Genomic DNA, 27,065 nt, shown 5'->3' on the forward strand with positions numbered 1-27,065 from the left:
AAGTATTCAGTGGAAAACCCAACTGTCCGGAAACGAACCACCAAGTAAACTTCTTGCATGAACCCCCACAAGCATAAACGCGAAGAAAAATTGGAAGAAACAATTAAATCAGGTAACGCATTAACAAGTGTGACTTGCATGAATGACCTAATTATAGGATGCGATGTATCGCGAAAAAAGAAGAAACGAGACACTAGTTGCCGCACATAAAGATGTACTAAACCCAGCCCACCTTCACTAACGGGCCTGAAAATATTGTCTCACCTCATGGGCTCAAAAGTTTAAGACCATACGAAGGTTGCAAAGATTCAGTGAAAGCGTTGGATGTAGAGCCTAGCACAATACCTTGCAATGCATAGTAAATTTTTGTTGCCAAGAACTTATTGCAGGCTTCGGCTTTTCCAAAAATAGAAAGTCGTTGTGGAACTAATGTCTGGGCGTGACTTTGTAGGGCCGAAACCCGTTCTTTCCAGTAGAGTGCGCTACTGGAAACATCACTGGAAACATCAGTCCACTTAACGCCTGCAAACTGTTCTGGTGTATGGCACCATGAGCCAAACCATAAGCCTAAACTTTTTTGCATGTTCATTCGTGCTCCTGATACGCTGCCAAATTCTTTTATTGTCGATACTACCTTTTCAACACTGGACTTATCCGCGCAGAAGAACGCTAGATCATCTGCATAAGCTAAGACTTTTACTTCATTACCCAGTATATTGAAGCCATGGATGTAACTCGACTGAATTACGCTTAAGCATAGCGGTTCCAGGTAAAGGGCGAATAGTGGTGGGGACATCGGGCATCCTTGTTTTGCTGATGAGCAAATAGAAACTGGTTCGTAGAGTTGGCCATTAATAACTAAACGAGTAGTACAACAGGTGTAGCAAAGTCTAACGCCTTTAAACACAACGGAGTCAACATTCGCATGCTCCAGAAGAGAAAATAAATAAGAGTGACTGACATGATCAGCTTTAGCAACGTCTACCTGGAGCATTGCAAGCTGCTCAGTGGAACCATAACAAGAAGTGTACGGGCGATATGTGTGTTGGTTTGAATTGATCGGCCCCTATTTTCACATGTCTGATGGGAACCAATTAGAATTGATATCGCAAATTGCAATCTATTAGATAAAACATTTGCAAAATTTTGTAATCCACGTTTGACAACGTGATTGCTCGGTAGCTTTTAACAGAACGCAGTTTCTCTTTATCTGAACTTTTGGGAATTAAAATTGCGTGGGTTTTCCAAATTGTTGCGGAAGGGCGTCGACCTCTAAGCTTGTATTAGAAATGTCCAATAATATGGGACTGATAATTGATTTGAAAGCTTTTTAAAATTCACTTGAAAGTCCACCCGGGCTGGGTGTTTTCGACAAAGGTAGCTGATCAATAGCTAGCCCAATTTCTTGGATCGTAAGGCTACCACTGATGACTGCACCGTCATCATCTCGTAACGATTTTACAAGAGATACAAAACTCTTTAAAACTTTTGCATCGTGATCGTCCTGAGTGGCACTAAACAATACAATGTAGTAAGTTTCGAACTGAGAAATTATGTCATTCGTATTTGTTAGAAGATATTTAGACATTGTATATAGACAAGGAGTATACAGACATTTCGTACTAGCCGGAAGGCATTTTCGCTGCATGAAAAAGCAATGAAAGATCCCGCGACTCATTTCATATGCGCGGTCAGAGGCCTGCAGCAGGTTCAGATAGAAGGGTCGACCTCTCGCGTATGTGCTGCACCCACAGCGAATAAAAACCACTTAGGCCAGAGAGAAAAAGACTCCGTACACATAACGAGGAGCCCTTCGAATTAACGCGGCTGCTAGCCGTGCTTACCACATTCTCAAGAAGCAACCTGCGCTTTACTACATATACGCTCACGCAAAAAAAAAAAACGTTTAACATCTGCTTTCATGCAGAAAGAGTTCTCAGACTTGGTCACCACCCCTTGTGGGTCATAACAGCATGCACTCGCCTTCCTTGGCATCTCCAACTGCTGGCGATGTGCTTTTCTAAACAAACGCGAAGGCAAAAAAGTTCAGTGAAGAAAGAAGCTAAGCGAGTTGCGGTTCTTCGCTGCGTACGAATTGAGAAGCTGTGTAGCAAAAGAAAAAATGCGCCGAACGATTGTGAAGCTTTGCTACACGTCCTACCGCAAAAAAGAAGGAAACGGAAAAAAAAAATAAAGGACTGGCTATTGCATTAAGTGACGAATTTCAAATGTGTCATGATATACGCCAAATCAGCGTCTCGGACAAAATCCTTTCTTTTCTATTTTTCTTTCTTTCTTTTTTTTTTTTTAAGGGATGGAGCTACTTATGCTTCTTCGCTCTCGCGCCCTTTGCCGGGGTGCTTTCGCTTTTCGCCGGGGCGGTTTCGCCCTTCCGCTCCTTGCTTCTCTTGGACAGGGTCTTCTTCCCGGCAGCAGTGTTCGCCAACTTGACGCTATGACCGCTGCCCTTCGTGTCCGCATCGCTCGGCCGCTTGCTTTCCCGGGCGCCGGTCCCGTAGTGCTGCTGTGCAGCAGCTGGCCGCTGGCTCTTCATCGATGCGCGACGGTCTTTCCGCTGTTCTTCCGTGCCTTCAATGTCGGAGACTTGCCGGCCGCGTGACTTGATGCCAGCGGTTTGTATATGTGTGGACATCGCGCTCACGCCACCGCCGGCAGTGGCACTGAAAGGCGCGTTCGTGGACAAGCCGCTGCGCAGATTCGGGACCGACGGCCCCTCCACAAAGCAGCCCCACACATCCCGGTCTGCTTCCAGGTGGCCCGAGCGGAACAGGTACGCAGCGAGCTCCGAGCAGCCGAGGAGGCTGGCCAGGCTCAGCAGCATGCAGAAGGTCCGGAAAGGAAACTGCTGGCCCCGCTCAGCGTCGTACAGGGGCAGCGCCAAGAGAACCGGAACGCCGAATTCCGGCTCGCCGCAAAGGGTCCGCGCCAACAGGCCTATCATAAAGCCTGCGAGCCAACGAACGGAACGAAGCAGAGTACAAAGGCTGTATTCTCGGTAGACCATTTATTCATTTATTTACAAATACTGCTGTCTCAGATTTGAGGCATAGCAGGAGTGGGTAAGTACATCGAGGCAACATACAATCAACATGTCGCATGTAAACGAGCGTCGTCTACACAACACTCATGTGGCAATTCTCGGAGATGAGTATGTAGGTTATTCCACAATACAATGGTAAATGGCAAAGAAGAAAATTTGAAGCTACCTAAGTGAGCTCGAAAGGGAGCAATATTCAAGGGATTGGCTCTTCGCGTTACACGTGCCGAGAAGCCAACAAATGTCACAGGTACGTAGACAATGACAGAAGCATGTACAATTTTGTGCAACATTGTAATCCTTTCATACGTACGCCTATGTACCAACGGCTCAAGCGATAGCAGACCAGCATACAAAGAAGGCGAGAAAGTGCGATCGCATCGATTACAAACAAATCTAACAGCTTTCTTCTGCACAGCCTCAAGCTTTGATACATCAGATACGCAGGGAGGTAACCGGACAACAGATGCATATTCTAGAGTGGGCCTCACAATGGATTTGTAAGCTGCTAGTTTGCATTCCTTGGTTGCTGGTTTTAGTGATATTTTTATATATCCAAGTAGTTCTTAAATATCTCCCTCCCCCCTCCCCCACAATTGGGGGGAAGGGAGCATTTTTATCTTGACGTGCTTTAATTCGGTTTCGCTGTTGCGACGAATAACCTTTCAATGCACTTGAAAACGGTAGCGACGTGGAAAAAATTGACAGTCACCTTAGCTTACGCTAAATAGGATAAAGGTGAAAGCCTGCGCGCACCCGATACATTCATTACATTACTTCACATTTTCATTCTAATGCGTTGTTACTTCCTATTGTTTTCTCCCACCAAAGGTCGCGGTTTCTACTCGCACCACAAGTCGTGGGTCCTAGTGCCCTAATGAACTCTATCTTAATTAACTGTGGCTCTATTAACTTCACCTTAATTAACACCAAAGGTAGATTGATTGATTGACTGATTTATTTATTTATTTATTTATTTATTTATTTATTTATTTATTTATTTGCTTCGTCACAGTACCGTGTAACAGGAGGCGGAGGGAAAGGCCGTTCAAATGAAGGCTTGAGGGATCCTCCGCCCCCTTTGTAAACAATGGCAGCAGCTGAAGGACGTCACAATATCACAGCACTCTTTCTTTCTTTTTTTTAAGTGACACATTGTTTTAGTTGAAGATCAAGACATAAAGGAAAACTGAAAACATAGTTTATACATAGCTTATACAAAGAAGAAAACGGCTGCAATCTTCTGCACTTAAATAAATTGCTACAGTTTATACAACAAAAATATCCTCTAATTCTGCGACACTTAAATGAGACACATATATACCTTTGCTAGTGTAATTATTTAGAATTCGCGGAAGAGTACATCAAAGCATCTGAAAGCCATAATTAGTACGAAAGTAAGGAACGTTCCACATTTCTGTATTTCTTGTTTCATAGGCCTTTTCCTTTAAGCAAAGATTCGCCATCCCCATGAACAAGAAGTTTGAGCGTTTGCAGCTAAGGCAGTACTCTCTTAGTAGTTTGTATTGATATAGGTCATTCATTTTGATTATCCTATATTTTTTAAATAGTGGGTTGCTACGTGCTAGAACTGTAGCGTTGTCTATCAGCCTCAGTATTTTCTTCTGTACTCTCAGTAATTTCGTTAAGTTTGTTCTGTAGTTGTTCCCCGAACCAAATAGTAGTAGTTAAGATAAGAACTAAACAGCGATTTGTATATCAGTAACCTCACTGAGTTGGGGATAAGGTACCAGATATGGCTTAATATTCCAGTTATCCGACTTAGTTTTATTTGAATATTATTGACGTGGTCATCCCATTGCAAAGAACTGGAGAAATGTGCCCCAAGTACTTTCATTGACTTCACTATTTCTATCTGAGCCTCTAAATACAAGGTTATTCTGGAAAGTCACTTGTTGACCTTTCGAATGAAAAACTACGGCTTTTGTTTCAGTTGTATTTATTTTTAACTTATTGTTACTTGTCCAGTTGTCTAACTTCTGTAAGACGTCATTAGATTTACTAGAAAGAATAAGACCTGATGCTGAGGTGACAAATATACTTGTGTCATCTGCATAGATAATAAACTTAACTTCTGGGCAGATATGGACTATGTCATTAATATGTAAAGTGAACAATAAAGGACCAAGAATGCTCCCCTGTGGTACACCTGAAATTATCTTCTTCTTATCTGATACGAAATCATTTATAGAAACAAATTGACATCTATGCGCAAGATAGCTTTTAAGTAATGCGAGTGGGAGCCCACGAATGCCAAAATGGTTTAATTTTTCAAATGAATGGAATGGAATGGAAAAACTTTATTTCTCTATATCTCAGAGAGATTGGCGGTGGGCCGGTGTCTTCATGTTTTGAGTCCTGGCCGCGTCACAAGGTCGGCGTCCCTATTCCAGGGCGCCGCTGAGTCTTGCTGCCTCGCAGGCGTGCTGCACAATTGCCCGTTGGGCTGCGAGCTCGCTGCTGGTGAGCAGACCCTCCCATTGTTCCGCACTTGGGTTATTTACTTTATGGAATGCGAAATTACGCTTGCATTCCCACGTAATGTGGTATAACGTGGGGGTTGTTCCGCACCACGGACATGTATTCCTGTACTGGGTAGGGAACATGTTGTGTAATGTGTGCAGGTTGAAGAACGTACCTGCTTGCAGTCTTCGCCAGCTTACTGCCTCATGTTGTGTGAGCGATGTGTGGAGTGGGGGGTATTTAAGTCTCCTTCCTCTGTAGTGGTTAAGTATTTCTACATACGTCGGCTCCACCGTTAAGGGGGCCTCTAGGGTTTCCGACTGCCCTGCTCGGTGCGTGAGTTCGCGAACTATCCCGGTGTGTGCCGGTATCCAGAAGATCCTATGTTTTATCTTTTTTGTTAGGAGGCTCTGTTTTGAGGAGGATTCTCAGTGCTTCCTTACTAACTCTGCCTTGTGTGTAGTTCCTGCATGTTGCTTTGGAGTCCGTTAGAATTATCAGAGATTTGTTCCTGCGGTAACCGTCAGCCGCCGCTAGAGCTACGGCGACTTCCTCCCCCTCCGTTACCGCAATGCCGTGGTGGATGTAGTCAAATGCTTGTGTGAAATCCACAAAAATTCCGACTACATTATTTTTACGTTCAAACTGTTGTAGGACGTATTCTTTTTGATCCAGTAGGCGTGTTCTGTAGACTTATGTTTTTGAAAGCCATATTGTGATTTTGTCAGGACATATTTGGTGCAAAAACAGGATAAAAGAGTAAAAATATTTTTTTCAAAACCTTTAGAAAATAGGGGGAGAATAGATATCGGCCGATAATTGGCAACGTTATGCTTGTTCTCCTTTTTGTAGAGAGCTATTACGCGTGCCGTTTGCATTTTCGAAGGAAAAACCCCTGTCGAAATACAGAGATGAAATATGTGTGTTAGTGCTGGACTAATCTGATCAATAACATATTTCACTGGTTTTATTTGCATTTCATCTGCGTCGCAGCTGCGACTGTTTCTTAAGCCAAGGAATGCTGGCTCTCGACTCAGCTCTCGACCTTCACGATGTCGGTTGGAATCCAACTTGGAGATGTGGCCGGTTCGCCCAAATCTCCGTGTTGGGTCGTGGGTTCGAGTACCTTATTAACTTTGCCTTAACACCAAAGGTCGTGGGTTCGACTCTCGACCTTTATGATGTCAATTAAGGAAATTGTTAGGTACGCTTATTGTAGTATGAACTAATACGATTTAGTTCTCTTAAAGGCGTCGAGAAAGTGAGTCAGGTCTAGTTTATCATTTTTCATTTATGTCACACGTGCATTTATTTTGCACTTAATGTCCATAAAAACTTCCGATAATGTACAGACCTGAATAACTAAAACTCAGTGCCCTTCCGCTCTGTGAAGAAGGATGACCAGCGAAGCTGTGTATGTGGGCCCCTTAATGGCGAACTGCACCTCCGCGGGTCGGCCCGGCACTGCACTATCTTCGGGATCAGCGCACGTATGGGGAGTGCTTAAAGGGACACTAAAGGTCTATATTAGGTCAACGTGGACTGTTGAGATACTATCCCAGAAAGCTCGAATCACTTGTTTCATGCGAAGAACAGACTTATCTTAAGAGAAATTGCGTTCTGAAGCGTCCGCGTACCTCTAGCGCAGTCAAATCACCCGCCCTCCGATTGAGGAGTGGTGACGTCATGGTCTTATAGTGACGTTGTGCCGTCGATTAGTAAAACGCGGCGCCCGCAGACGGCGCTACGGCTTTTCTGCGAAAAACGTAAACGCGCGGCCAGAAACAGAGCCAAGAGAGAGCCGACAGCAGTGCGAAAGCGGAACTATGGTGGGTAGTGGAAGGGAAAGCGCGCGACGATAAGCTGGTTCTTTATTTTATGACGCCAACTTCGACGCTAGTTGCAATGGACGACCCTGACAACGACACATTGTCTCGCGATGCTGGGCTCGACTTCAGCGATTGAAGCACTGATGAATGTGACCTGCTGCTGATGGCTCGCTTTGCCGGCGTCGTTGCGTACTACTACGATGGCAAATGTATGTCATGGCTGTACATATTCGCACATTTATAGCTTTTCCTTCGTGAAAGCCAAATGATGCACTATCCACCCCGTCTTCGGCCTGCAGTTGTTCTTACGCTTCGGAGAATGCAGGCAAGACCGACGGAGCAGAGCTACGGGAAAGCATTGCTTAGAAAGGCACTCCACACGACTTCAGTAAGTCAGCGTTGAACTCGTAATCCTCTGGAAGAATATTCGACGAGTAGACTGCGAGATTTTTCGGCTCTTTGCCAACGCGCTGTGGCAGAGGTACGGCACTGAACCCCTTCGAACGGAGAGGTTCACTCGTTGGGACAAAGTGATAAGTAACGTTGGATTCGCCGCTGCAACTGCCATTGGCCAATTTCCGCGGACCGTTCGCGCATCCCATGACATCACATGGCCGTGGCATTCTCGCTGTTTGTTCCAAATGCAAGTTTCGCGAGCCAGCAGAACCAGCGCACCACGACGCGAAAACGAAACAACTCCAAAGCGCGCGCGGCGCAGAGTTGAGTGAAACCTTTCCAACCACCCATACTACTCAAGCGTAACGTCAAAACGTCATTTTTGCATGGAATCGAATAGAAGTAGACAAGTAGCATTTCCTTCCTTCTTATAATCTAATGAAATGATCTTTTTATTACGAGTAGTTGAATACTAGTGGCATAAATTATGATGAGGAGGGCCTTCGTCGATCATGGGGCTAGTACCGGAATGTTGCTGGGGGGGGGTCTCAAATCGTGTCATGCATTTACCTCAATTTCTCGGTTACTATAGCTCTGTTCGCGATTATATTGACGCCTTACACGTTCTAGAGCCAGGCACGTACCCAGGATATTTTTTCGGGGGGGGGGGGGGGGCCACCACTTCCATCATCATCATAATCATCATCATCATCATCAGCCTGTTTTATGTCCACTGCAGGACGAAGGCCTCTCCCTGCGATCTCCAATTACCCCTGTCCTGTGCCAACCGATTCCAACTAGCGCCCGCGAATTTCCTTATTTCATCGCTCCACCTAGTGTTTTGTAGCCCTCGATTGCGTTTCCCATCTCTTGGTACCCATTCTGTAACCCTAATGAACCAACGGTTATCTAACCGGCGCATTACATGACCTGCCCAGCTACATTTTTTCCTCTTGATGTCAATTAGAATATTGTCTATAGCCGTTCGATCTCTGATCCAAACCACTCTCTTGCTCTCTTAACGTTATGCCTAGCAATCTTCGTTCGATCGCTCTTTGCGTGGTCCTTAACTTGCTCTCAACTCTCTGCCCCATATGCACTGGCAAAATGCACTGGGAAATGCACTGGCAAATGCATTGGCACTGGACATATTGCACTGGCAAAATGCACTGATTGCACACCTCACTTTTCAATAATAATGGTAAGCTTTCAGTCAGGAGCTGGAAATGTCTGCCGTATGCGATCCAACCTATTTTTATTCTTCTGTGAATTTCCTTCTCATGATCAGGGTTCCCTCTAATTGACATAGGTAAACGTACTCCTTCACAGTCTCTAGTGGCGGACTGGCCATCCTGATCTCTTGTTCCTTTGCCCGGCTATTTGTCATTATCTTCATCTTCTGCATAATAATATTCAACCCCACTCTTACACTCTCTCTGTTAAGGTCTCCAATCATTTGTTGTAACTCGTCTGCATTGTTGTTGAATGGAACAATGTCATCGGCAAACCGAAGGTTGCTCAGATATTTGCCGTCGATCTTTACTCCTAAGCCTTCCCAGTTTAATAGCTTGAATTCTTCTAAGCACGCAGAAAGTAGCTTTGGAGAAATTGTGTCTCCCTGTCTGACCCCTTTCTCTATAGGTATGTCCCTGCTTTTCTTGTGTAGAATTAAGGTAGCTGTAGAACCTCGTAGATATTCTAACGCGAAAGACGAGTCAGTAAGACGAGAAACCATTTACAGATTATATTTACAACAACGGTTGCAGCGCTGACCGGTTAGATTCACAGCGCGAGCCCAGTTCGTTCTTTCTTCTCTTTTCTGGAGTGATGCCGCCTACGTGCCTCGTTCAAACAAACAGATACCTCACGCATGTAGCAATATTTTCCAAGCTTTTTACGTAAGCGTTCTGTACTCCTTGATTACGTAGTGTCTCTATGATTGCTGGTATCTCTACTGAATCAAATGCCTTTTCGTCCTTTTCGTAATCTACATAAGCCACATAGAGAGGCTTATTGTACTCTGCAGATTTCGCGATAACCTGGTTGATGACATGGATGTGATCCATTGTAAAGTATCTCTTCCTGAAGCCAGTCTGTTCCCTTGGTTGACAAAATCCAGCGTTAACCTTATTCTATTGGAGATTATTTTGGTAAATATTTTATATAATACTGGGAGCAAGGTAATGGTCCCATAATTGTTCAATTCTTTAACGTCTCCTTTTTTTGTGGATTAGTATAATGTCTGCATTCTTCCAGTTTTCTGGGACCCTTGCAGTCGATAGACACTTCGTGTAAAGAGCCGCCAGTTTTCCAAGCATAATGTCTCCTCCATCTTTGATTAAATCGACTGTTGTTCCTCCTTATCCTGCCGCTCTTCATCGTTTCATGTCTTGCAGGGCCCTTCTGACCTCATCGCTAGTTATAGGAGAGCTTCTGTATCCTGTTCATTACTGTTTCTAAATGAACTATCATGACTCCTCTGGGTACTGTATACAGGTCAGCTTAGAATTTTTCCGCTGCTTTTACTATATCTTCGAGATTGCTGATGATATTATCCTTCTTATCTTAAAGTGCATACATCATGGTTTGTCCTATTCCAGGTTTCTTTTTTACTGATTTCAGGCTGCGTTCATTTTTTACGGCTTCTTCAGTCTTTCTCATGTTATAGTTTCGAATATCAGCTATTTTCGCCTTGTTGATCAGTTTTGACAGTTCCGCGAATTGCGTAACGCTGTGCGGCCGCCAGTCCCATACAACCGCGTAGAGCGCAGGACTCTGCGATTATAGACGTACTGCGCTCACTGCGAAAGGTTAGAAAAACACCCACATAAGCACAGCAGAGAAGTGGCTACGTGAGGTGGTTCGACCGATAACTGTAGAAGCGTCATTCAAAACAAGTAATCATTCTCCACTTCCGGCGGCCTTTTCTCTACTTCCTTTTTAAATAAAAAGATGTTGATCCATAAATATTCTCATAAACAACGGTCAACTTTTTTTATTATTCGCTTTTGCTTGCAGTTTGGTTGTTGCCTTGGCTCTCCCTTAGTAGATCGCTTAATTTCTCAACTCCTTTCGATTTTTGTTTCCAGTTGCCAATTTTGCACGAAAAGTGCTATACAGTTAGGGAAAAACAGACGAGGTAACGGGCGACAGTTATCTTGCTTATGTGTTTAAGGGTTATTGCAAGGTTTCATTATGGACGCTCTTTCACAATATTTTATTTCCCACCTTATCTAACCCATATCACGTGTATATGGTTCCGGGCATCTGCCAGCGTCGGGGCGAGCCGTAACTCAAGGAAACAAAGAAGCAAAGGGCTAAGTTAAACGCATTTGACGTTTTCTCCGGCCGCAACTCGTTCCATGAGAGTACAGACCAGCTGAGTAACAGCCGCATCCCTCTCATGGTCCCAGGATCAGCCTAAACAAAGAAGGTTGAACTAACAAAAGCAACAGTTTTGCGCGTGACGGTTGAATAGATGGTGACAACTGAACGCATCTCGAGTTAATCGCGCGGGTGCGGAATCTACGATAAAACTGTCCTTCACATTACAAGAGATGCCGATAACTACCGCCATCTAAAAGGAGTGCAAAAGGCAGCATAATGCTGACCGATGAACAGCTGCGAAGTCTCAACATTGATCTGGCGGCGCTTTAGGAATGTGTGAGGAGTGGTGGCGTGGGCGGGGAGGGGGGGGGGGGTATGCCACTTGATTTCGGGGGGGGCCCGGGCCCCCCCGGGCCCCCCCCCCCCTGGGTACGTGCCTGTCTAGAGCATTGCTTTATCATTTTAACTTGACTTCATAGTAGCATTTAGTGTCCCTTTAACGCCTGCTTCACCTCCGTCGCGGGTCGGCCCGGTATTGCCCTATCTTCGAGATCGACGCACGTATGGAGAGTGCTTAACGCCTGCGTCACTTCCGTCGCGGGTCGGTCCGGTATTGCCCATTCTTCGGAATCGGCGCACGTATGGAGAGTGCTTAACGCCTGCTTCACCTCCGCCGCGGGTCGGCCCGGTATTGCCCATTCTTCGGAATCGGCGCACGTATGGAGAGTGCTTAACGCCTGCTTCACCTCCGCCGCGGGTCGGCCCGGTATTGCCCTATCTTCGGGATCGGCGCACGTATGGAGAGTGCTTAACGCCTGCTTCACCTCCGCCGCGGGTCGGCCCGGTATTGCCCTATCTTCGGAATCGGCGCACGTATGGAGAGTGCTTAACGCCTGCTTCACCTCCGCCGCGGGTCGGCCCGGTATTGCCCTATCTTCGGAATCGGCGCACGTATGGAGAGTGCTTAACGCCTGCTTCACCTCCGCCGCGGGTCGGCCCGGTATTGCCCATTCTTCGGAATCGGCGCACGTATGGAGAGTGCTTAACGCCTGCTTCACCTCCGCCGCGGGTCGGCCCGGTATTGCCCTATCTTCGGGATCGGCGCACGTATGGAGAGTGCTTAACGCCTGCTTCACCTCCGCCGCGGGTCGGCCCGGTATTGCCCTAACTTCGGAATCGGCGCACGTATGGAGAGTGCTTAACGCCTGCTTCACCTCCGCCGCGGGTCGGCCCGGTATTGCCCTATCTTCGGAATCGGCACACGTATGGAGAGTGCTTAACGCCTGCTTCACCTCCGCCGCGGGTCGGCCCGGTATTGCCCATTCTTCGGAATCGGCGCACTTATGGAGAGTGCTTAACGCCTGCGTCACCTCCGTCGCGGGTCGGTCCGGTAGTGCACTATCTTCGGGATCGGCGCACGTATGGAGAGTGCTTAACGCCTGCTTCAGCTCCGTCGCGGGTCGGCCCGGTATTGCCCTATCTTCGGGATCGGCGCACGTATGGAGAGTGCTTAACGCCTGCTTCACCTCCGCCGCGGGTCGGCCCGGTATTGCCCTATCTTCAGAATCGGCGCATGTATGGAGAGTGCTTAACGCCTGCTTCACCTCCGCCGCGGGTCGGCCCGGTATTGCCCATTCTTCGGAATCGGCGCACTTATGGAGAGTGCTTAACGCCTGCGTCACCTCTGTCGCGGGTCGGTCCGGTAGTGCGCTATCTTCGGAATCGGCGCACGTATGGAGAGTGCTTAACGCCTGCTTCAGCTCCGTCGCGGGTCGGCCCGGTATTGCCCTATCTTCGGGATCGGCGCACGTATGGAGAGTGCTTAACGCCTGCTTCACCTCCGCCGCGGGTCGGCCCGGTATTGCCCTATCTTCGGGATCGGCGCACGTATGGAGAGTGCTTAACGCCTGCTTCACCTCCACCGTTGGGTCGGCCCGGTATTGCCCTACCTTCGGAATCGGCGCACGTATGGAGAGTGCTTAACGCCTGCTTCACCTCCGCCGCGGGTCGGCCCGGTATTGCCCTATCTTCGGGATCGGCGCACGTATGGAGAGTGCTTAACGCCTGCTTCACCTCCGCCGCGGGTCGGCCCGGTATTGCCCTATCTTCGGGATCGGCACACGGGTGGGGAGTTTTGTCTACGTACGGACACGATCCTCGGGGAACTAGCCCTTATTAGCTTCGCTGTAAAATTGGTTTCGTCTTTGTGTTTCTAAATTAATGACGACGACGAGCGCGGGGGCGCTGGCACGAGCGCGTTTGCGCGGTAGCGCCAACGAGCCAGCTAGACGACGACGCTAGAGCATGTCGTGATGATGATAGTTTTGTGTTAACACACGGACACGATTCTGGAAAAAGTAGCCCTTAACAGCTTCGCTGTAAGAAATTATAGGCTTTGGCGTGTCAAATCCACGATTTAATTATGAGGCACGCCGTAGTAGGGGACTGTGGAATAATTTGAACCACCTGGGGTTCTGTAATGTTCAGCTAAATATAAGCGCACGGGTGTTTTCACATTTCGCCCCCATCTAAATGCGGCTGACATGGGCGGGATTTGATCCCCCGGTCTTAGCATCCCAACATCATAGCCGCTAAGGAACCATGGTAGGTCCTCGCGCGTCTATAGTGCGCGTTTCAATGAGGGGGGCAGCACGAAGGGCAATTCGTTCGCCGCTGCTGCCGCGCTCTTCGTCACGTTGTGACAGCGAGTGTTCGCGGTCATCGAGAGAGATCTGTCCATGTTTGTCTGGGCGAGTGTGACACCATGCTAGGTAATATAATTAGCAAGCGAATGTTTAATGCAATTTACATGGCCGGTAAAAAACACGAACCTTATGTAGTTGTCTAAACTTTGCTAGTGCTATCATTGCTTCACTTTTCGGGCTACCTTGTGCCTTTTCTTTCTTTTTTTTTCTTTTGATGCGAAAGCACATTGGCTTATTTATTTCGACAACACCTGGCAGTATTAACAGACACTGCTGCTAATGTCAACGCACCTGGCAATGTGACTTAGCAAATAAGCGCTTGCGTAGACAAAGCCTGTGAGGGCCTCTCACCATCTTCCTCACACTGACTGGCTAGCAATGTCTGAGAAAGCATCCTTCTTCGGCAGTGGGCACGCAACTCTGTGTTGCATTGCAGGCGGAAATTTGACAGAGAAAGGTACAACAGGTGCAATGCCCACTGGTGCTTAAAAATTCTTTTTACTGTATACACTGCGCTGCGCGTGTGTTAGGCGGAAGCGTGCGAAATTCGCTGCAAGTACTGCATACTCTGGTTACATGATTGCCTTTTTCGGCTCCTCCGCTTTTTCTGTGGTTGCGCAGATATACCTGCCAATGGCAGCACACCTGAACTCTGCAGTATACCAGCCGCTAACTCGGCTCCTCTGCAATAAACCCTGGCTATCGCACAGCTATCCCCGCACATCAGCCGCTATCCTACCGTATTTTGTATTTTCCGTGCTTGCTCCACTTGATGCGTCAGTGAAAGCAATGAAGTTTGGCTATTTAATAGACAATATACCTGCTCATAGCATTAGGATAAACGTATTAAGCCTGTTAGCTGCATTATAAGTGGGTTGTAAAAAAAGCCGCCGCTTGTCTGCCCAGCAAAGCCCTACGAAGCAATGGCTTGTACAAAACGGCTGCATGCTGCGTTTGAATTCTCACACTTCAATGCTACTTCAATTTCCTTACCATGAAAACGAGCTTTACGCATTCAATGCATAAAACAAGTCGTTGTTTCCGAGCAGTTTATAGTGCCTATCCTGGTCCTTGTAGCATCTAAGATGAGTCTAAGTACCTGTTTTAGGCGCCTAGAACCCACATTTTAGTGCCTAAAAATCTGGCTTCTACTTATCACGACCAATCGTCAGGTCTTTTGATATAGCCCTTTTTGTGACTTCTTCATTCTATACATAATGTGTGTGGTTATAAACTGTGTGTGCTGTGAGAGAGACTGCGAGGCATCCTTAAATTCAAGGTTAAGGCTTAGCTTAAGAGTGAGAAAAAGAAAAATCTACCACTGGCTGCGCCGTAGGCGTTGATCTTGCTAGGCATGAAAAAGAGCGCGATGAACTGAGGGAAGAGCAGCACGTAGACAAGGTCCGAGGAGAGCGTCCAGAGCGCAAACACCGACTGCACTTTGAGGGCCATGGTCATCGCCAACAGGCCGACCACCCACAGGGCGCATCGAAGCGCAGCTGACAGCTCGACCTCGGATGCCTGCACGGTCACAACAGCAATTTCAATCACTCTGCGCAGAACAAAACCCTGGCTCTCCTAGTGCACCCGCAATTGCCGGCCCTGTTCGCGGCCGTCCGCGCTCACCAACAGGCCTTTCTTTTGTATTGCACAGAGACGAAGGCACCCACTATCTGTGCTGAAATCGAAAGAGAAATCGGTCCTCCGCCGTCTGTAGTACCGGAAGGCCAGAGCGCGTGATTTCAGAAAGGCTCCGACAGAGTGCAGAACATTCGTGCTGCCGCTCTCCTGGTGGATTAGAGCTTGTTACACGTGCTTGCAACACACATTACAGCGGCCCTGATATGTGCTATCTAGTAAACTAGCGAACAAGCATCGGACCATGACGTCATATGAAACTGTACTCACATTGTTGGTCATGTGCAAAAATATTCAGAGGTTGTGGGTGAAAGGTTCTAACCACCATTTGATTAGTGCAGTTAATTGTCTAAACTGCAGGGAACGGGCTTGGGAGCATTAGCTCGTGCAAACTGTTCGACTGAAGTTTATTTGTATTAGCAACGGTTCAGCCTCAATTACAGCAGTATAAATTACAATACTCTACATATTCCGAAAGAAATGCCATAGCTTATCAGCGGCATGCCGTTCTTTCTGAGCGATCCTAATTGTGAACGACAAATGTGGAGTATGAAGCACCGTATTGCTCTTTCCCTCAGCCGTTCTTTCCATTCTACATTGTCTGCATTGCACAGCGCTTCAGACCATCATGAAATATCGAATATCGCTTGCGTGCTGTGTTTGATTCGCCGAGTTGTCAGCCCTACCAACAAGACATTAGCCCTTCAGATAAAAAAATTAGAATTTGGCGCTGGCAAAATATTCGCCCCTTTAGGCTTTCTCGCATTAAAATGAATCATCATGTTAAATATTTCGAGTTTATTCCATCTCTCAATGTATGCAGAAGGACGCCAAACCTTCATTTCGTTTGGCGAAAAACGCAGAACTCGTTATTCGTTCGGCAGGATGTTAATTGCTTCAAGCAGTACATGGCGGAGAAAGAAACGTTGTATATAGCAACGCTACTCCAGGACAACATTAATATATTCTGATAGCAGCATACGGAGTTGCAGTATATATACCGTTCACCGAGGATGATATAATTATGCTACAAAGTCAACTTGCAACTTGCAGCTCTAAACAAAACGAAACAAATCTTGCGTCACCATAAGTAACACGGCGCCAGTTTTAGTGCTACAGTGAGCTTGTCTGCGCACCGTGGGCCTAAAAATAAGCTGGTAGACGTTGCGCGCGATGAGTGACGAAGCACTCAGCATGGACGAGTCGACGGACGACATTACTGCCGCCGTGATGGCCAGTTGGCCCAGGATCGAAATCATGCCCGGCGTCAGGTACCGTATGGCGTACGGCATAATGTCCTTGCGGTGGGCCTCGTCCAGGTTGTACGCACCAGGGTAGCCCACCGCCGTGAAGTCTGCAATCGAAAGCGATGTGCTTAGTTCATATTGTTTTGTTAAAAAGGAAAAACAATTTATATTCACTGATTTAAGATATTTTATTCGTTCATTTCGGAGTGGAAAATGTTAACTACAAGTATGTTCCTGGCTTCCGTACCACGGTAATTTGTTAGATGAATGAAAGACTTCAGATCACTCCGCACAAGGATTAAGCAGTTCGATGCTAAACGCGAAGTACTTATTTGCATAGATCAAACAGCACAAAAAAGACAGATATAGCTCTTCCCGCATAGTGTGCGATAGAAAATCGAGGAAAAGTCCATTAGCGCGCATGAAACAGAAGTTACATTGTAATTAACAACAGAAGAATGCGTTCTAATATCGGCTTGCCGAACGCAGCGCGGCGCAGTGTTGAGTCAAGCAATAGCCGACACCAAATGACATCCAGACGCCACATGTTTTGTCCGTGTTGATTGAAGGATTCTCGGCTAGGATGGGCTTAGTTTACCACCATTTATTTTCATAGTGAACATAGTAAACCGTTATTCGCCTAAGCAGAGAGAAAATTTTCATTCAAATAGTTTTGCATATAGGCAACACACATTTCGACCAACATCTCGCGGCAGAATCGCAGAAAGTCCAAACACCTACTGCGGTCGCGACGACCGCAGATCGATGGGGGCTGAATGCAAGAACGCCCTTGTGCCGTGCAATGGCTGCACGATAAACATGCCCAGGTGGTGAAAATTATTCCGGAGTCCCTCATTATGGCCCGCCTCAATCAGATTGCGGTTTTGGCACGTAATACATCGGAATTTTTGAACACCTACTAGCGCTTTTCCCAGTGGCACCAACGATGACCGGTGGGAGGGACAGGAACACGCATCCCAGGGCGGACAAGAATGAGAGCATTTTCGCGGTGAAGGCGGAATCGGAGCTCAACACCCGCTGGAAGTATACCTGCGCAGCCGAGAGAGACTGATCAGCTCGTTCTTAGCCCGCACGTGGGCCGAATAGCTAGATCGCGTCCATTCCAACACGTGCGTCAATTATGACGCTAAAATAATGCAGGTCACACGATTCCGCAACCATGCACTCGGTGAACGTGGGAAACAATTTCATGCGGATTCAGATTACCTTTAGCACACGCGGCACAAAAAGCAGTGCCATAAGCAAAAAAAAAAAAGGCCCACACAGGGCCCGACAAACCTGCCAGGGTATGCCGCCGAAGATGGTCATGAAGAGCTGGTCCAAGATCTGACTAACATCTTGGTTTTTAATGACGCCAACCCACTCTTTTTGTGCGTCGCTTATCTTCGCTACGGCCTGGTTGGTCGCGATGAAGGGCACACAGCACCACTGCGTATGGGCAGCGCCGCAAGAGCGTTTAAAAGTGCTAAATAAGCATTGTAACACATGCACATGATACGCCCAACTTTTTCACAACCAAAAACCAATCAACATCCTGGTATTCAATCTTTGTCAAAAGACTACATTACCGAGTCAAGATTCGCAATTAGAATCACGGTTATCCGGGAATTGCCTCACCGCGGTTATATAGAACGACCTTACAGCTGCTCCTTCAAGAAGCTGCACAACTTTGCTTTAAAGGAGTCACTCAGAAAATCGGCACATATCCGTCGCTTTATAAAAATTTTCTCGCTTATGTGCAGACACTTAAGTACTACCATAGAGTTTCTCACTATATTACCTAGAGGGAAATCTGGCGCTGCTGCGCCGTGGTATGCATGGGAATGCCGGTATATTGTGACCTCGGACCCTCGGATTAGCATCCTTCTCGGAGAACCAGGCAAGCACCGTTCCGTCTGTCACAATGATTCATTTTCTACTAGAACTGCACGTAAAAAGCTGTTTTAGCTTTATTATTACACAAGAACATGTTCTGTTTAACTATGAGAACTTGTTATTGCATGTACAATTATATGATACGTAAAAAGTATCAGCGGGCCGCTAAAGTTGGAGGACAGACGACATGATTCGCGCTCGCTTTGAAACATTTTGTCGTCTGCTCTTGCTTTTCTTCCCTTCGTCATGCATTGCAGGTGAGTAAAGATGCAATTTGCGTGAATAGAAACATTTTATGAAGATCTTACTTTAAGAACGCGTTATTTGTGTAGCCATATCCACGTTTTAGACGAAGCCTCTTGCAACACCAGCCGACACAAGCCTCGCAGACACACATACCGTCATTCCCATGACGGCACAGCGCCCCTTAGGAAACTCCCATAGACAGTAGCGCCACATTTCCCTCTAGGTGTTATAGTGAGAAACTCTATGCGTACTATAGCTTCCTTCCTTCTCCTCTTTTCCCTCATTTTTATCTCTCTTCCGCGCATCTCAATGCGTTATCCGCATGGGGACAGTTGACCGCACGCCCCGCCAACAGCGGTGCACATGGCTTGCCGCCTATATATACCAGTCACTCACTAGGCCTATGATGGTGCTGCCCAGCTGGAAAACGTCCGTGTACATCACAGAGGCGAGACCTCCCCTCGACGTGTATAACAGGATTAGGCAGGTGGACACAACTATGATCAGGGTGACGTTTAGTTGCGTAAGGGTGCCCACGGTCTCGCCTGAAAGAATGGCAGCAATGCAGCCAGGCTTCGGTTGCGTGCACGTGATTCATTGAAGACAGTGTCAAGAAAGGAATGCAATGAACGGCATGGCCAGCACGAACCTCGGAGGCAAATCAGTGAAGCTGGCCACAGCTGATGAAGCCTGCTCAGTTGTTCCTAATGCTAGCACATGCATATCCCACTCTCTGACAACAGATTTGGCTTTTGCAAGCTCTATATTAACGAACAGAAACACCCCCATGTGACAAGTAAATGTGCTGATTTCTTACGCATCTTCAGCCTATACCCTTATACAGAAGAATGAACAGTAAACTGATGTTTGAGTAGTTTGAAAACCGTTGCACGGCAGAAGCTTACAAGAAAACAATGCTCTCCAAGTATGTTCACCTACATGCCCAATACACAGCTGCACTGCACCATTAGCGCGCATGTCATCTGAGTTTCGTTCAAGCTTCTCCGTGCAAAAACAACTTTCACATTTGCTTGTAATACTTCCAAAGACGGGCACAAAATTTCCTGATCAAACCAATTGGCTCGACTAAGCTTGTATATGACAGGAAATTATACACTATCTTGAGCAAGGAAAATATGTACTATAAGGTGTTATTGGCATCAACCTGTCGCGTTATGCAAATACCATAACAAGTAGAGCACTCTGCTGAGAAAAACGTACTACAATCTATAACGAAAATAAAGGAACGGGCAACTGTGCTGTACAGAAAGCAATATTGGTTTATTTGCACAGATTACGCTCTGCGTTTCTTACCCAAGGCAGACAGGTTGGAGGCTGTCCAGAAGACTTCGCCAGAGACCGCTGGCACGCAGAGCAAGAGGCCAATCCAACAGCCGTAGTGCTGCTGGAACGGGTCCAGCATTGTAAACGCCTTGGTTGCATGCATTCTGCCCGCGAAGAACAGTCCACCTGGGCGACCACATGCGTGCACTCCTGGTTGAAATTTGCGCTTTTGATTAAGTTCACCAATAAGATGTCTGATTGACATCCACCGGTAAAACTATTCCACGAGATTCACGTTTATCCAAAAAAAGTACAAATCGTAATAGGAATTGAGTGACACTGAAGAACGCTTGTATGTCAGCTTAAACATACAAAATTTGTTTTAAGCATCACAGTGATATTTGCGGACTTACGAAAACTAGAATGGTGGCCTAATGCGAAAGAACGCCCATATGTCCGCACGCTTTCGCGTTACGTCCTTGGACTCGGAAGAAAGTGGGCTTCGCATCTTATGGCAGCAGTTGGTATTGCAGAGAAGGCGACTACGACTCTTTGGAAAGCAGCCTCTTTGGAAACTCCGCGTGCGGAACGCTGTTTTGAAAGCGACAACCTCAGTCAATAAAATGAAATCAATCGTGGGATTTATCGTCCCGAAACAGCACAGACGGGGTCACAAGGCGCGGTAGTGAGTGGCTCATCGAGGCCGGGAATCGAAGCCGCAACCAGTTACTTAACCCGGCGGGCGTCCAGCGGACGAAAACTTGTCGCGTTGACAGAGGACGGAGCGTTGCCTCAAACCTGCAGTGCCGGGCGCTAAATGATAGAGCTATTGGGTGCGAAGGTCTCTCTGAAACGCCGCTGTCGATGCGAGATGTTTTTTTGTCACGCTTGCCAAACTCGAAAAAGTCGAAAAAAAATGTGGGCAGTTATTGCAAGGGAACCTTGCTTCTGTTGGTGCTTCAAAATGTGCGCTTGCGTAAATAGTAAAGAGGACGACGCGCTTTCCTTCAAAACGGGATCACAGTGGCCGATACATGGAGCGAAGCGCAAGTTTTTTCTCGTTAGTGGTAGACCCATGTGTCATTGAGGCGTACGCGACCTAAAGTTTGCTGCTTCACAGTGCGTCTTCGGAGCTCAGCCATTGGCACGATCGTCGGCGACGGGAGGAGTACGGGAGACATATGCACCGCCCATACCGTAAACGCGCTTCAGTACAACGTGTAATTGAATAGTTAACACTAAACGAATTCCCAGTAACAACGTGTCTTTATTCATTAATCTGCGGCCGCTAAAGCGGCGTCTATAGTCTACTAGAAGCCTCCCCTCCCCCCCCCCCCCCCTCGCTGCGCTCCCCTTGGCAGAAGCCCTCGGTGTCACGCGTGGTGGCGAAACATAGGAGAAACAGAACAGGCACTGTAGAAGTGAAAGACGTAAATGATATAATTATGCAGGAAAAAACTAAAACTAAAAGAAAAGTTCAAGCACTGATTTTGAACACAGAACCATTCAGACACGAGCCGAACGTTTTGGCACGGCGCCACAAAAACGGAAAGAACTAGCTTACCCCGGAGTATTTATCCGACGCATAGTGCAGCTTGGCTATGGACAAACGGAGAAACGCACCGTTCTCCATCGTACAGGTATGCAGATATAGGCAGATTTCGAGGAGCAAACGGCCCCACGTATCTCTCGCGTAATTCATGCATGCGCACAACGTTCGGGCAAACACGAGAAAGATCTCGAGCTGCCGATCCAATGCAAAAAGAAAAGGCAAAAAAAATAGAGAATAGTGTCGAGGCTAGGGCAGCGGTGCGCAGTTAGTTTCTCAACTGTATCCCTTCCGCGCAGCGGTGCGCCATGACCAAGCACGCTGCTGTGCTAAGGGCTGAAGGACGTAGCGCTGATATCGACGGGCCAGTGCAATGTCGCTCTGCGATGAAAGCAGATGACGGAAAGCACGGAGGTATGCGCCTCCTCCATTGCTGGAATGGCGAAAGTATCTGCACTTCTTTCCCAACGCCACCAGCTCGAGCGGGAGAGCGCTTCGGCAGCGGTTCGCACGTTCGTAGTGAAGAACACTCACCGATGACCAGGCTGAGCGCGTAGCCTAGTGGAGCCTGGCACCAGACGAGGCCGAGGTTGAACACAGCTTCGGCGGTTCCGTTGATGTAACCGGCTCCGACCCAAGTTGCTGTAAAAAACGAGGGGCCCTTTTTTTTATTATTTTGCGCACGGCGAAGTACTCGATATTTGGAAGAAAGCAGTGTACTCACTGACAGCATGTCACATGCATTAAATAGGGGTTCAGAGCCAGAGAAGACTTCTGAAGTCTGCCTATTTTACCCCGCACTTTCAAGAGCTCGAATCTGAACTAAACGGACAACTGGGTCTTTTTTTCGTAACAATTACTTTGATTCAATTTTATTTTAGAGCCAGATTTTGTACCGGTACTTCTCGCCTGTCTTCGTCAGACTGTAGACCTTGCGTAGGTTGCGGGGATCGGCCACTCACCGGGGTGATTGACAAGAAATGAATGCAAGGAAAATAAGTGAAATTAGCGCCCATGTGCTCACCTATGTGCGGTGGTTACAAGCAAACGGTGCTGTGGGCTACGTTATTGTGTGTTGATTTAATTAAGAGATCTCAGACCTGCGTACTTACAATGAATGAAACGCATTATTCCGAGCGCACGGTCTCAGCGACTCGGTCTCAGGGTCGCAGCAACCCTGAGAAAACTTATGGTGAATAAGGTATTACCAACGTACTTGAACTTTCTACATAAATTTACATTTGCCTCTAGAACACAGGCTCTCGTGCGTCTCGTTATGTGCCGGAGTCTCCGTGATGAAAATAACAAGTTATATTTGCGGAGGACTACACATTTCTTCTCCTTTTGGAAGGAGCAGACATTGGTTGAGCAGGAACTGTAAAGCCTCCTGTCCGAACCATCTACCATACTATCTAGCTACTCTACTATATATTCACATCTTTGTGCTGTTCGCCATGTCCCTTGGGGCAATAGGCCTTCGTCCTTTTCGCGAACAGCGTTGTGGGCAGCCGAAAGCGCCTGTGGCGAAGTGAAACGCGCTCCTGGGCGACCAGAACGCCCGAGAAGGACGCACACGGCACGTGAACACGACACTTTTCGTGTGCTGGTTCAGTAGTGCCCTTTCACTGCAACCTGTACCAACAACCTAGCTTCAACCTTCAAATCTTCTAGTATATTCGGCATCTCGAAGTGCCGTACTTCTTTAGGGCCCAATGTAACGTGTCCTTGAAAAAGAGTCGCATCCTCCGCCATCCGCTATTTAGCGTATTTTCACTGCAATGACATTCCATTCGAAATGTTTGCAGTGCTATACGTACGTGTGTAACAGTCCATGAAAGTAGCGAATCGCAAATAGTCATGCTGGCTTACCGTAGCTTCAGGCCTAGAGAACTCCCGCGACAAAATTTCAGCTTAAAAAGTTTACGCATTTAGAAACTTGTAAGCCACCAGAGCTCATTCCCGTGCCCGACAATTCTCTTGAATTGCAAGGTACAGTTGACCTACAGTTCAATATACTGCAAGCAGGACTACCACACGTGTTTAAATAAACAAGATGTCTTACTTTTCCGTGTGCGCTGTCCACTCGCTCAGGTGATAAAGGACAAGAGGAAGTTATCAGGTTCACAAGAGTATATGGGTGCGGCACTCGGAAGCCAGCACGTACCGGTCATAGAAACGAAGCCCAGCGAAAGCGGAAGGCTCCGGTTGGCGAGAAACAGGCGCAGCAGGTCGTCCCCGCTCTTATCCTGCGGTTTTGCAGCCGCGGTTTGCCTGCGCAACCGAACGGGGACCAAGATGCTGTGTTACTGACCCTTCTATTTTATTTAAATTCCACTTCATATTACCCATCTTTTCGCCCTTCGTCGTTGACTCGGATTGCTCGCCGCCATCGGCCACTCGGCGTGCCGAGCGACACGAAAAGGATGTGAACCGAAAGTTGTGCAAAATGCGGGCAGTGCATGTAGCTCTTCTATATCATATCAACTGCGACACTATGGACAGAGTCGCACATTTCAAAACCCGGGCATTGTGACTGGCAAAAAGTCCGCGGGTCTGCCGACTGTAGCGTCACCTATAGACAACAAGTATGCAACACGTATACGCCACGGTACGGCCAACGTTCCACAACCGCTTTTTTTTTTTTTTTGTGCGACACGGTCGGCGTCAAATGTCTGTAAAATAAGAGCGAGCGAACACAGCCCGCGTCGAAGGCCCGAACCTGCTTTGAAGCGTAATTTGCAGCGTTAACCTTGCGTATATACCTCACTCGAATAACAAGTTATTGGCATGGTTCATTGTAGTAAGTAATTCGTAATTTTTGTTTCCCACGTGGCGTTTCACCAGCTCAAAGTTGCATGGTTGGGTGGGAGGGGCCCAAATCGAGAAACATTTTGTGGGTACCGCGTCTGGGCTATTTCGCTAAGGTAAATTCTAGTATATGTACGTGCGTGCCATATCGTTTATTCTTTTTTAATGATTTTAGAAGAGAATCACAGCTTACCGCACAAAGCTCGGATAAAGTGAAGCTTATGAAAAGGCTCGGCTGCAGCGAAGGAATTGCGTATCGTCTTGGGTGGATTTCGAACAGTGGCAGAACAGTCCGCTATAGTATACTTCCGAAGGATGTGAGAGCTACCTCATGCAGCTGAGCTGCCTCCCATGTATGAGTTGCTCGGTTTAGCATACATACGTGAAGAATTTTGAAGTGAAATGTCCTTAAAAAGGCCCGAGGGGAGTCGCTTGCTGAAGCCTATGTAACGAAAACACATTATAGCATTATCGCATATATCTTTGCGACCATACTACCCACGCACCTTAGTTTGGTGTATTTGCATAAAGGAAATGAGCCATTCCTCGACGATGCATGTGCCACGTGCGTAGATAGCGCCCTTGTCGTGCCACGCTTGACGTAATCGGAGCTAAATTTCGCCTCGCGTGAGGCGTTCAGAGGGGCGTAGCTCGGCAGTCCGTCTGTCAATCCGAGCAGGAATGGTCACGTTAGAGAGAGAGAGCTATGACATAGTAAGTATAATTGATGAAACTCAAACTAGTGATCATCAAGAGCTGTAAAGCCTACAGGTGTGCAATTTGTTGGAATGATTTCACGCTTACTCGGCTATGACCAAAATTAGAGTTGTATCTGCCGTATGAGGTTCTAACAACACTACCTTATTGTTTCTAAAGGACTTGTCCAATACTACTCCTCTCATTTTATATCTTCAAATTACGATCGAACTGCAAGTACAACCGCAAACTTTGTGTGACCAGAGAACACTTTGAGCTGCGCTCAAATTTCGCTTTAGGGAGTACCGCAATCGTCAGTTAATTAAAAAAACACAGAACAACCAATTAAGATATTGCCAGTGTAAGTAAACCAGATTATCCTCAAATGTCCTCCCGCCCTTTTCGTCTTTAGTCCGATTAGCCATTTCAAACACTTCTTTACAGGCGATGTGTGACGAGGAGTTACATATTGTATCTCACTGATGGCGCGTTACTTATTTAAATACCATCCGAAAGGTGCCCGACCATATCTGGAATTCTAAGCGCAATTTCAGAACTGTTATGATCGACCAACTCTGTAGCGATAATTTTTTCACCATTGTCCTTCAGGCCGGCTGTATACAACTACTTCCCTGATGTGAATACAAAAAAAAGTCAAGTTAATACTAAGACGTGAGTGCTAGGACGCTGACGTCAGTCGCCTTGTACTGTATGCAATAGCATTTACATGCACCGGCTCTTGCACAAAGAACATAGACCGCTGTGTGCAGCTTGCGAGAAGAGGTAAAAACAGACGTAAAAACAGAAGCGTTCTGTGCCAAGAATGGTTCAAATCAAAGAGTGGCCTTATCAGAAAGACAAAAAGAATGACGCCGAGCGAATTCGTCCGCAACGATTTTAAACAAGGGAACAAGGTCATTTTTTTAAAGCACGAGGATTGCAGTCGGTTCTTAGATATGTTACTTCAACTGTATGCAACCAACAAAGTTTTTTTTATGAAATTTACACCGCCGGGAAAATGCCGCATGCCAGTTTAAAAAATAAATCTGGGGTTTTACGAGCCGAAACCACGATCCGATCATGCAGCATGCCGTAGTGGTGGACTACGGATTAATTTCGACCACCTGGGGTTCCTTAACATGGACCCAATGCACGACACACGGGCGTTTTTGCATATCGCCCCCTCGAAATGCAACCGCCGCAGCCGGCATACCATACCTCGACATCGTGCTTATCGCGCTTAGCAGTGCAACATCAATGCCACTAAACAACTACGGCGAGTCGGCATGCCAATTGAATGCTGACGTTAGCTTGAATTGAACTGGCAAAGTAGCAAACCTTGTTCTGCAAGCCACTTGTCTGCATACTTTTCCTCTCTCTCTCGATATCGATACTGCCACGAGGCATTTATTCCTGTAAACACTTCTGCATATTTGAGTATTCATAACAACGTTAGTTTCCGACGAGAAAGTTGAACCCACTTCCAATAATTCGAACGTAAAACAAGGCAGAGCCCCAATGCGATAACGTTCGCTGTAAACCTGTGCTTCAAAATCATTGCGTCACTTTAAAACTGCTCTCCAATCACCTCCAAGTCGTAAATTTGTAGTAATTCTAGACTGTCGTTGCTGTACTATATAGTTCGGGCAAAGCGTGGCAGCGCAGGTAAATGCACGGTTTGGTCATGCGATGCGCTCACGTACCCAGGCTGCTGGTTATCCGACTCGTCCTCGTCGTACTCAACGTTTGTCCAACGGGTGCCTACGTAGGCGATGCCGATGTAGTACGCGATGAGGGTAAGGGTTCCCGCGATTTCCAAGAACGACATTGTTGTCGTTGTTGTTGCCTCATAACATGGCGTCGCCGTCCGGCTTGTTTCTTCTTCTGTCTCGTGCTCTGCCG

The 27,065-nt window shown here is 47.0% G+C and overlaps 1 protein-coding gene across 3 annotated transcripts; it reads right to left on the reverse strand.

Moving 5' to 3' along the window:
• Positions 1 to 1,860: 1,860 nt before the first annotated feature.
• Positions 1,861 to 27,065, reverse strand: LOC135910099 (high-affinity choline transporter 1-like). Of its 3 annotated transcripts, XM_070537797.1 has the most exons (11): positions 26,867 to 26,990; positions 24,974 to 25,130; positions 23,824 to 23,930; positions 22,194 to 22,301; positions 20,141 to 20,296; positions 19,223 to 19,371; positions 17,984 to 18,133; positions 17,605 to 17,734; positions 16,574 to 16,791; positions 15,119 to 15,320; positions 1,861 to 2,967 (listed from the first exon to the last, which is right to left on the reverse strand). In XM_070537797.1, exons 3-11 carry the CDS (start codon positions 23,828 to 23,830, stop codon positions 2,321 to 2,323), a joined length of 1,767 nt encoding a protein of 588 aa, XP_070393898.1. In that variant the 5' UTR covers positions 23,831 to 23,930; positions 24,974 to 25,130; positions 26,867 to 26,990; the 3' UTR covers positions 1,861 to 2,320. The 3 variants fall into 3 exon arrangements, with proteins under 3 accessions (XP_070393898.1, XP_065298204.2, XP_065298205.2); XM_065442132.2 differs by lacking the exon at positions 24,974 to 25,130 and having other exon boundaries at positions 26,867 to 27,065; XM_065442133.2 differs by lacking the exons at positions 24,974 to 25,130; positions 26,867 to 26,990 and having other exon boundaries at positions 23,722 to 23,857.

This window comes from Dermacentor albipictus, chromosome 4 (assembly GCF_038994185.2).
Source record: "Dermacentor albipictus isolate Rhodes 1998 colony chromosome 4, USDA_Dalb.pri_finalv2, whole genome shotgun sequence".
In the NCBI taxonomy this organism is placed as follows: Eukaryota; Metazoa; Arthropoda; class Arachnida; order Ixodida; family Ixodidae; genus Dermacentor; species Dermacentor albipictus.

Excerpts from the sequence above, each read along its gene's own strand:
- LOC135910099 (XM_065442132.2), bottom strand. The coding sequence starts at position 26,991 with ATGTCGTTCTTGGAAATCGCGGGAACCCTTACCCTCATCGCGTACTAC. Across the intron at positions 19,372-20,140 it reads CTCCAACCTGTCTGCCTTGG|GCGAGACCGTGGGCACCCTT; the intron begins GTAAGAAACGCA and ends CCATTCTTTCAG. Across the intron at positions 17,735-17,983 it reads TCGGCGGCATACCCTGGCAG|GTATACTTCCAGCGGGTGTT; the intron begins GTTTGTCGGGCC and ends TCGGCTGCGCAG.